Source organism: Corvus brachyrhynchos, unplaced genomic scaffold, assembly GCF_000691975.1.
Source record: "Corvus brachyrhynchos isolate BGI_N302 unplaced genomic scaffold, ASM69197v1 scaffold351, whole genome shotgun sequence".
NCBI classification, from domain to species: Eukaryota; Metazoa; Chordata; class Aves; order Passeriformes; family Corvidae; genus Corvus; species Corvus brachyrhynchos.
Genome location: NW_008236203.1, coordinates 573,152 through 583,853, shown reverse-complemented (window position 1 = coordinate 583,853; position 10,702 = coordinate 573,152). Strand labels below are relative to the sequence as shown.

The window sequence follows — 10,702 nt, the reverse complement described above, 5'->3', positions numbered from 1 at the left end:
CGAAGGGGCTTTGCCTGTGGAGTGAGTGGGAGAGCTTGGTCCAGGAGACACGAGGCTGCTTCAGAGGAGGCTCTCCAGGGACAACCTGCAACCTGGGGTGCCCGGGGCTGCGGCCAAGCCAGCTGTGCTGGGGGTTGTGGGGCAGTGGGCAGGCTGGAATCCGGCCGTGGTGGTGTCTGGGAATTAACATCCAGATTGGTCCCACCCATCTGTGATCTCCTTCACAGCTGGCAGGCCCTGAGCTCGTGGTCACAATGCAGGAGGGGAGCTGGAAAGCCGAAGACAGCTGCTCCTTACCGAGTCAGTCCTGGAGCTCCAGGCAGGACACAGCGGGAACAGCCTTGGTGTCTCTGCCAGGGAAACAGCGGCCGTTGCCCAGGTGGAGCAGGACCCTCCTCTTCACACCTGCAGCCAGCTGGGAGAGCTGGAGCTGCACGTCCTTCTGCCACCAGGAATAGAGCAGTGGGTTCAGGAGGGAGTTGCCCAGCCCCAGCAGCCAGAGGAAGTTCTCGATGACTTTGTAGGGGAAGCACTCGGGGCAGACCATCTGCACGATGCTGGCGATGAAGAAGGGCAGCCAGGAGAGCGTGAAGCACCCGATGAGCATGGCCACCGTGCGCATGGCCTTCATGTCACTGATGGCACGGGGTGGGGGACAGCCCCCCCCCAGCCCCGCCTGCTCCACCTCCTGGATGTGCTGCACGTGCACCGAGGCGATTTTCAGCATGTCACAGTAGAGGTAGAGGAAGAGGAAGAGCGCGGGGAAGAAGCCGAGGCAGAACATGGTGAGCAGGTAGGAAGGCTGGAAAACGTTGAAGAAGGAACACTTGCAATGGTTGGAGACCTTCTGGAAGCGCGGGATGAGGACTGGGAGGAAGCCGACGACGGCAGCAACCAGCCAGAGCCCCACCAAGCACACCCCAACCCGCAGGCCTGTCACCAGCTGGAAATAGTGGAAAGGCTTCCGGATGGCCAGGTGCCTGTCACACGCAACCAGGATCAGGGACAGGATGGAGGCAGCAGAGGAGGAAGTCACGAAAGCCATTCTCAGAACGCAAAAGTTCTGGGAAGGATAAAAGGGCTGGGAAAGCTCATCCATGGCCACGCCCATGACTGTGAAGCCAACCATGGCATCTGCCAAGGCAAGATTGAGGACAAAACAGAGCCCCTTGGAGCCACTCTTCTGGATGTGGCAGAGCAGGATAATGGCCACCAGCACGTTGGCAGCGATGATGAGCGAGGCCAGCCCGGCGAGGATGGCTCCCAGGGCCTGGCTGGCCATGGCTGTCTCCTGTGGGACACAGCACAGGGATGGTGCATCCCCAACGTGATTCTCAGGCATTGCTCACCTGGGGCCTCTCAGCAGGTGCAGCTTGGCAGCCAGAGCAGCAGGAGCCCGGGGATCAGCAGGAGCCTGGGGAGCAGTGGGAGCTTGGGTAGCTGCAGGAGCCTGGGGAGCTGCAGGAGCCTGGGGAGCAGTGGGAGCTCAGGGAGCTGCAGGAGCCTGGGGAGCAGGGGTGTCTCTCAGGGAAGCAGAGCTCTGCCAGCAGCCGCCCGCAGAAGGGACTGTGGGACTCGCAGCAGCCGCTGTGCCCACGGAGGTCCCTCCCCTCCAGCCACGTTTCCAGACAACCCTGGAGCAGGGGGTGAGCAGGGAGCACCTGGGCAGGAAGCTGCCACGGTGGCACATGGGGCGGTGGCCATCCCCCCCAGGCAGCAGGGGCTGGAGCAGAGCAGTGCCTGCTCAGACACCAGGGCTGGGAATGGGGACAAGCACAGAGAGTTCCCAGTGTCCAGCACAGCTCGTGGGGCTCCTGGGGCTCACTGCCAGACCCGGGACAGTTTCTTCCTGCTGGGACCAAGGGAACAGCACTGACACCTTGCTGGAGCAGCAGCTCTGAAGGCGACCTGGTTACAGTGGTGAAAAGCACTGACAAGGGATGTGTGCTCAAATACAGATGGAGAAACATCTGCCAGCCTGAGAAACCAGCACTGACAGCTGGGAACCTGCAGTGCCCTGGGCAAGCACAACGGGGAGCCCAGGGCATCCTTGGGGAGGTGGAAACCAAGGAATTGCTGGAACCTGCAGGGCAAAAAACCCCCACAACCTGCAGAGGGGCCTCGGATCCAGGCAGAAGGCAGCCACGGCCCTCCAACAGCTGGTGTCCTCTGCCCACTCATGGATCCACGCAGAAGTAACTGGCTACTGCCCAAAAGAGCCTCTCTGTGTCCCAGAGCTCCCCCTGCACAGCCCTCAGACCCCCCGGAGCACCAGGCTGACTCCAGGCTCCATGACCCAGGTCATATCCACAGAGAGACTTTTTCCATTGACTGACCTCACTCCTGGGAGAGTTTAATGATCTTTGCCATGATACTTCCGATGAAATCTATGTAAGTGCCACTAACAGTAAAAGGTAATGGTTCTATACACGCTCGCTCACTCTGCTAATCATGAGTGTATTTACCTGACTAGGAAGTAACTCTAACAAAGAAATTCACTAAAGCCTCTGCATCCTTGTGCTACAGAATCCCACAACATCCCTCACACCTCCCGGGGGGGTTGACCTCCGCAGGGTCTGACAGTGACAGCTCCAGCCCCTACACAGTGTCAAAAGCCTCTTCTGCCTCGTGAGCTGGAAAAATCCCAGCTGCCAGGAAACGGGCAGGACTGAGCCTTCTCTGTCAAACAGTAACCTGGGGAGAGGCCGGGAGGGGGCACCCGGGGAGGGAAGGAGCAGCAGGCTCGGGAATGGTGGGCACTGGCTGCAGCTCTGGAGCCGGGAGGCCCCTCGGGAACACCCGGGCTCTACAATGCAAGTGGCCACAGGAAGGGTTCTGGTGACCTTACACACCCACCATTTCTGTTTGCCCAGGGAGAATTTGGGGAGCCTTTTCCCTGATGTTGGAGAGGGTCCAAACCCCCGGAACGAGATCAAGGACAAGGGAGAAGTGGCAGTACGGCAAGTACAGGCTGGAGCCAGTGCCTCCCCGTCCTGCTTTACTGCCATTTCTGGCTTTCATGGATCAGGACCACACGTATTTCTGCCTTAAACACCTGGGGAGGGCTGACTGGTTTCCATGGAGCCTCCTATGTCAGAGTTCCACACCCTGGACCTTCCTGTGGGTGCAGGGGAGCAGGTACAGACTGCTCAGGTGTGTTCCTGCACACTGCCTGGCACAGCCTGCCGAGCTGGACGCTGCAGAGAGCCCTGCTCAACGCAGGATTTCAGTCCAAGAGCTCAGTAGAGTCGCCCTCCCTACACCTGCAGCTTCCCCAGGCAGCTCTGACTTTGTAACATCAATTTCTTCCCACTTTTCCCAGCGGGATTTGGCTGAACATTCCTTGTGTGGCTTGCACAGAATCTCAGCTCACAGCAGGCTCAGCCTGGACACGCTGCTGTGTCACAAAGGGACCTTCATCCAAACCAAAGCCACCCCACAAAGAGGAAAGGGAGCAGGAACGTAAGAACTATTTGCTTCCATAGCCATGAACGTTAAAAAATAACCAAAAACAGAAGAGGGTGACCAAAATCTCCTGCTCAGCACCAGAACCACCATTTTCAAGTGCTGAGCTGACCTTTAAAGCACAGTACCTGGCTTTGCAAATGATCTAAGCAAAAATAGTGTAAGTAATAATAATGTAAGCAGGGATTTAAGGGACTGAGGTTTGGCAAAACTGAGCTGAGAGGGCAACAGGGTCATTTTTTGACACTAACAAACTTGGGTTTAGAAACATCACTACTGCAGTGAATCCTACAGATTGCTTTTATATAAATATATGGAGAATGAAGGTATCTGTAGTGTGGTGAAAACCAGCTTCTGTGCTGGGCAGACACCCCTGCAGTGAGGGAGCACAGACCCAAACCCAAGCCATCCGGTCAATAAATAATTTAATGAAGTTACAGTTCTGCAAGAAACATGACAATGGCACCTTCCCGGGCCCCAGCCTCACCCCGCGGGCACGGGAGGACACCCACACCTGCCAACCATGAGCCACAGCGCCCCAAGGGCCACTGGAATGCCCCAAGGGCCACTGGAACACACAGATCTTCACAGAAGATATTCCTGCAGGCCCAGGCACGCGGACACCTTCGGGTGGGGAGCACGGCTCCGGGCTGCCCCCAGCAGCTCGTGCTGCAGGGACCATGCATTGGGGGAGAGCCCAGCCCACAGGTACCAAACACCACGACATGGGGATGGTGGGATGAAGAGGGAGGTGGCAGCACAGCTCAGCTGCCAGTCCCGAGGATGACTCTGGTGAGATGAAGGCAGCTCTCAGAAGGGGAGGCGCTTCAACTGCTCGTATGTGATAAAAAACTGAAGGGAACGTCAAGGAATTGGGACAGATGTGAGGCAGCTGCCTGGCAGGGTGGGCAGAGCATGCAGCTGGGCTGGACATCCCAGGGAGCTCCTTAAACCCACCCACGGAGCTCCGTGCCCAGGCAGCACAACCCGACCTGCCCAGGCAGGACAGAGCTGGGCACAGGTGCTGCCAGCAGCAGGGACACGGACCCAGAGCAAACCCAGCCCTGCCCAGACCACTGGGAGAGGGAGGTGGCTCCAAGCCCAGACTGGGAGCTCTTCACAGTCAATTCCCCACCAGTTTCAGTAGGCAGCATGGTCGGGGTCAGCACACAGCAGCACTGGCCGTGCACAGGGTCAGCACCTGCCTCAGCAGCGGAACGTTCCCCACGATTCCCTCCCAAACAGGAGCCGACCCAGGAGCCTCCTGCAGCCCAGGCCAGGGAAGGTCTCAGCCAAGCCCCCAGAGGCTCTACAGGAACCATCAGAGGTGCCCAGTAGGGTCCCCAGTGCAGCCCATCGGGGTGTCAGCCGTGCCCTGCCCTTCCCAGCTGGGTTCTCCCCGTGTCCCAGGGAAGGATACGATGATGTTCCAGGGACCCAGACGAAGCCAGTTGGGCCAGAAGCCTTTGTAGAGCGCAAAGAAGCCCTCGCTCTTCCACGTCTGGGAGGAGAGACAAGTGGATGAGGAGACACATCAGGCCCACGCCCTGCCCACCCCCCCAGTGCCACGCGTGACACTCCAGCTGCTGCAGGGAGCAGACAGGCCCGTGCGAGTGTGTGAAGCACCACTTACAGCCTCTGAACCCAGCTAACTGCATCACGGCCTGAATTCTGTCCCAGGAGGCTGGGAGGATGCTCAGGCTGACAATGGCCTCAGGGAAGTGACTCTGGGCCCTCTCCTGTCTCACTGACGACAGGCTGTGCCACTGTAGGATCTCGCTGCTCCCATCAGCATGCTGCTGGTGCCTGGCCAGCCTCCCAGGACAGGGGTGTGCCCACCTCTCCCCTCACCTTGACGAGGCCATCCAGAGTGCCCTTGTAGAGCTCCGAGCTGCCCACGATAGCCCGCTGGTTCATCATCCGCGTCCGCACCACGTCCACGGGGTTGGAAGCGATGGCCCCCGCCAGCCCGCACGTGAAGCTGGAACTGCACACACCAAATCAGGGCAGGGACAGCCCTGGACACGGCCACTCCTGCTCAGACAGGCACTAAATACCTTCCCCCGGATTTTATCAAAGGCATTTGGCAGTGAATGTGAGCTGCACTACCTGCTCCTACCTGGGAAAGGGGCAGCGGCAGACCTGGAGCCTGCAGAGCTCCGGGGAGGGAAATGCTCAGCTCAGCTAATCCAGACCCTCATCTGAGCCCACAGTGGTTCCTCAGGGCACTGGCAGCCCTGCAAGGGTCCCAGGTGCTGCCCAGGTGACACAGACCTGAAGGCATCCCCTGGGAGCGCACAGCCTTCCCACCAGAGCAAACACTTCTTTGGGAAGGAGGGAGGAAGAGCAAAGGCCCAGAAGGGATCACAGAGCTGCCAGTCTCTCCCTCCACGGAGGGTCCAGTGCTCCCCACCCTCACCCCAAAGCCAATGGAAGCACTGCAGCATCTGCAGCTGAGGAACGGGAACATGAGGTGGAAAAGGACTTTGGTGTTCTCTGCCAGCCCTGCCCAGAGCAGGCTGACTGCAACACCTGCTCTGGGTCCTGTCAGCTTCATGTCTGTTCCTCTCTCAAGGCTCTTACAGCAGGGGCTGCAAGGTGACAGGGTCTGGCCAGGTGAGGACTAGGGACTGGAGCAGCTTTTGAGGGATTGTTACAGGTAGCCACACACAGGGATCTCCTGCCTGGTTCATACCAGGGCACAGATGTGGGCCAACAGCATTTCTGTCATCAGCCAGCTGAAACCAAGCTGGCATTTCATGTCACCAAAGGATTTCTGCCAGGTCCTTCCCCGAGGAGGTCTCTCTGGGATGTGGGGATGGATTAGTGGTGGCCTTGGCAGTGCTGGGGGATTGGCTGGACTCGATGGTCTTTGAGGTCTTACCCAGCCTTAATGATCCCACACCTGCTGCTGACTCTGAGCTGCTCCAGTTGACTGGGCAGGTCCTTTGGAAGCACCAACCCTGCTCCCTGCAGCTCCAGAGCACTCGCTCCATGGCCTCTCCCAATCCCACCAGGCTCCTCCGCTTCACACCCCCCCAAGCCTGCAGCAGGGACTCACACGAAGTGGGCAAAGATGGTGTCCCCCATGAGGCCTGACAGGATCAGATGCTTCTTGGTGATGTCGTAGACTGGCAGCTCCACCCCCACCACGATTGCAGCTCGCTGGGCTGTGGGGACAACACCCTGTGGAGAAGGGACACTGTCACCAACTGCAGCCACACCCCCCAGCTCCTGGGGCCTTCTCCTGACAATCGTCCCTGTACCCTCCCTGCAGGCACACCAACTGCATTAACTCCACACTGCTTCCCTCCTCGCAGCACACGGGAGCCAGGCTGTCACCCCCTCACCTTCTGCACCAATTTCAACACTGGGAGAGACTCTGCCCCACCAAAGCAGCAGTTTAAGGAGCCAGGAGGGGCTCCAGGTGCTCCCTGCTACAGAACAGCAGGAGAGCACCTGCTTCCTTGAGATTTCTGTTAGTTCTGACGCTGGTGGGGGATTCTGGGAGTTGGTGCTCACCCTCCAGAGGCCTCGGGTACCTTCCTGCTGGTAGATGTCGATGAAGCTGCCAATCATCCCGCCCTGGAACAAGCTGCCCTGAGCCTGCATTCGGATCTGAAAGGAAGGGGAGAGTCAGCAGGAGGACATCAACACCTGTCCTGACAGCAGCAACTGCCCAGAGGGCAGGGATGGCAGGGACAGCAGGGACAGCAGCTCCATGGAACTCCTGGGAGAACAGAGCAGCTCAGAACACACGCTGCTCTCCACATCCCTCCCCCTGCAAACCACATGGACAACACAACGCTGGCAGCAGGCATGGGGCAGGGACAGCAGCAGGGTGGGAGCACAGGGACATGAGGACAAGGCCTTCCCACCCTGAAAGCAGTCCCTGAAGGAGGATCTACACAGGGAGAAGAGTGGGGAAGTTCTCCAGGCTCTCTCTGCCCCAAGCAGGGCTACCCTGAGCCCAGGGCCCCAGGCAGTCCCCACTGGGCTCTGCTCACTCCACATAACAGGCAGGCCCCTGGGGCAGTGCCAGCACAGTGACCAAGGGGACAGGAGCAGCTGGCTGCCACCCGCCCACCTGGCCCAGGTCAGACAACACAGCCTCCACCCCTCACCAGGACAAATGTCATGATCTTTGTTGCCCAGAGAAGCTGTGGCTGCCCCATCCCTGAAAGTGTTCCAGGCCAAGTTGGACAGGGTTTGGAGCAACCTGGTCTAGTGGGAGGTGCCCTTGCCCATGGTAGAAGGTGGAAGGAGATGGTTTTTCATGTCCCTTCCAACCCAAACCGTTCCAGGATTCTGTGACCTTTAAGAGCTGTTTTTAAACATCTGTTAATTACTCTGGGCTTTGGTCCCCATTCATTAAACAACCCCAAATGAGCAGGACTGGTGGCTCAGGGAGCACTGAGCTGCTCCTCCCACAGGTCCCACAGCCAGCCAGGAGCAGCCCTTACCTTCAGCACATCTGTGGGATTGGCCAGTGCAGAGGAGATGACCCCCGAGACCACCCCACAGATCACATTGATGAGCAACGTTTCATCTGCAACCAAGGAAAGAAGGTCAGACCCTAATGGGAAGGGGCACAGTAGGAGGGAACAAGGGCTGGGAAGAGCAGAGCAGCTCAGTTCTTAAATCACACGGTGAAGCTGAGGGAGCAGGGCCTGGGCAGGTGCCACAGCCCCTGACAGGTCTGTCCCCACACCTGCCAGGGACAGAAGGTGGCAGCTGAAACACTCAACAATGCACTCTCAGAGGGTCTGACTGATGAGAACATTGGGACACGTGAAAATTGTAAACAATTATCTGAGATTTCAGTGTCCAGCGACACATTTCTCACAGCAGGGACAAGCCAGGACAGAGGCAGAGAGGGACAACCCAGCGTTTCCCCTGATACCAACTGGATTTGCCTACACACAGCCACCTGGAGCCAGCTGAGGATCAAGACCAGGCAGGGAGTTAGATGTGATTAGTGCCAGGGAATAGCCCGAGATTCGAGGCCCAGTATTAGGATGATGGTTACATTGGGAAAAGGCACAGGCCTGTGCTGGTACTGACCACGACACTTCCCAGAGGACACCAGGCTGCCCCAGGCCTGTAGGGAGACAAACATTCAGGCATGGAGCTCACAGCAGAAAAGGCTGAACAGCGAGGGAGATGTGGGGCCTGTACACAGACAGAACGAGGCAAGGACAGGCATTATTGGAGCAGGACAGCAGCCCTGAAAGGGCCTCTGGAGTCACAGAATCACAGAATCTATTGAGAAGGAAGGGTTCCACAAGGATCATCCAGTTCAACTCCTGTCCCTGCACATGCACCCCAACAATCTGTGCCTGAGAGCACTGTCCAAACGCTCCTGGAGCTCTGGCAGCCTTAGGGCCACAACCATTCCCTGGGGAGCCTGGGCAGTGCCACAGCACCCTCTGGGGAAAATAACCTTTTCCTGATACTGAACCTACACCTCCCCTGACACAGCTCCATACCATCAGTGTGCTGCATTTCGCCTGCCCATCCTGCTTTCCCAGGCTGGAATGGTGTTACAACATTCCCTCCTATCACACGAGGGATGAAAATCTCACCTGCAGATCTCGGTGCTCCCTCAGGGTGCACCCACCAGACTCGTGCTGCTCCACTCCCCAGGCAGGAGCTGCAGAGGGCACAGGTCAAGGGCACTGGTGGAACCTCACCTTTACAGTCAGGCCCAAAGCTACAGATCTGAACTGCACAATTCCCATCCAGAGGTTGTCCAGAGAAGCTGTAGCCACCCTTGGATCCCTGGAAGTGTTCCAGGCCAGGCTGGATGGGGCTTGGAGCAACCTGGGACAGTGGAAGGTGGTGGCACTGGGTGGGCTTTAAGGTCCCTTCCAACCCAAACCATTCTGGGAGTTGTTCTAAGTGCATCCCAGCACAAGGACTCAAAGGCTCCAGAGAGAAGACAGCAGATACTCACTCCTGAAGCTTCCAATCCCAGTTACACATCTGCTGTACAGCTGGAAGGGGATGTCTCCCTGAGACGAATCAAAAAGAGATGAGCCTGAGGAACGACACCTTGGATTTTTGGTTCTGAGGTGCAAAGTCTCAACAGCACAAGAGGACAAAGCCCCAAGCCGTGCCAGGGGAGGTTCAGGTTGGACACCAGGAGGAATTTCTTCATGGAAAGGGTGGAAGAGGCTGCCCAGGGAGGTTTGGAGTGCCCATCCCTGGAGGTGTCCAAGGAAGGACTGGAGGTGGCACTCAGAGCTCTGGGCTGGGGACAAGGTGGGCATCAGGCACAGCCTGGACTTGGTGATCTTGGAGGTCTTTTCCAACCTCAATGATTCTGTGATTCTCCTATGATTCCATGAAAGGAAGGAACCTGGCTGGAGGGAGGTATTTGGGCAGGGACCACAGGCAGTGCAGAGCACAGTGAGGTTCCCATCGGGATTGAAACCAATCCTTGCTCTCACTGGCAAACAAAACCACGGCGCCCAGTAATGGAGCTCCATTCCTGTGGGAATCTTGGGGTGGGAAGGACAGAGCAAGGAACGAGCAAAACAAACAGCCCGGAGTGTGGGGAGCTGGGAGGTGCCTGTGCAGCTGCTCCCCAGCACCGACCTTCCATGCGATCCACGAAGAGCCGCTTCAGGCTCTGGTAGATCCCGATCTTGATGGTGCCATAGGACGCCTGTCTCAGCAGTGCCGGGGCGATCCTGAGGGGGAATGGACCCTGAGCATCCCTGCGGGCCAGCACGGGCCACTCCCCACCGCCCGCAAACTGCCGGGGCCAGGCACAGCCCTGCGGCGGCTCCGAGAAACGCAGCCGTGCCCGGGATAACCCGGGACTGCCCCACTCAGCCCCAGTGCCAGGGGATGGCACCCACGCATCCCCGGCCTTGCTCCCCGCCTCGGGAAAACCGGGAATCTCCGCTCAGGGGTTCAAGGCCGAGAGGGATCCCAGGGGAGCGCAGCAGCGTGCGGGAAATGGAGGGGCCGGGATGGGCAGGGAGCGGGGGGATGCCGTGACAGAAGGTGGAAAAGGGGACCCGGGCTGGGGAGGGGGTGCCAGGACAGAAGCAGGGCCGGGGTGGGCGGAGGAGAACTCGGGATGGGTGGGGGAGACCCGGGGAAGGCAGGGGAAGATGCCGGGGTGTGGGGGAGGTCCCGGCGTGGGCAGGGGGAGGACCTGGGGTGGGCGGAGGGGGATGCCGGGATGGACGGGGAACCCGGGACGGGCTGAGGGGGACGAGCGGGG

General features: G+C 58.8%; 2 protein-coding genes across 2 annotated transcripts in view; both read right to left on the bottom strand.

The window, feature by feature from the left end:
* Positions 1–301: 301 nt before the first annotated feature.
* GPR119 (G protein-coupled receptor 119) lies at positions 302–1,452 on the bottom strand. The gene has a single exon (XM_008640889.2). The coding sequence runs from the start codon at positions 1,340–1,342 to the stop codon at positions 302–304; it is 1,041 nt and encodes a 346-aa protein (XP_008639111.2). The 5' UTR covers positions 1,343–1,452.
* Positions 1,453–3,873: 2,421 nt separating this feature from the next.
* SLC25A14 (solute carrier family 25 member 14) overlaps positions 3,874–10,702 on the bottom strand; it is a 7,770-nt gene continuing 941 nt past the window's right edge. Inside the window, exons 2-8 of the mRNA XM_017741060.1 lie at positions 10,066–10,377; positions 7,929–8,014; positions 6,988–7,083; positions 6,527–6,651; positions 5,317–5,452; positions 4,886–4,966; positions 3,874–4,317 (exon numbers count right to left, since the gene is read on the bottom strand). Coding sequence (XP_017596549.1) covers positions 4,276–4,317; positions 4,886–4,966; positions 5,317–5,452; positions 6,527–6,651; positions 6,988–7,083; positions 7,929–8,014; positions 10,066–10,377 — 878 coding nt within the window. The 3' untranslated portion in view covers positions 3,874–4,275. The remainder of the gene's footprint in view (positions 4,318–4,885; positions 4,967–5,316; positions 5,453–6,526; positions 6,652–6,987; positions 7,084–7,928; positions 8,015–10,065; positions 10,378–10,702) is intronic.

Coding starts and splice junctions, on each gene's coding strand:
- GPR119 (XM_008640889.2), bottom strand. CDS start 1,342: ATGCCTGAGAATCACGTTGGGGATGCACCATCCCTGTGCTGTGTCCCA.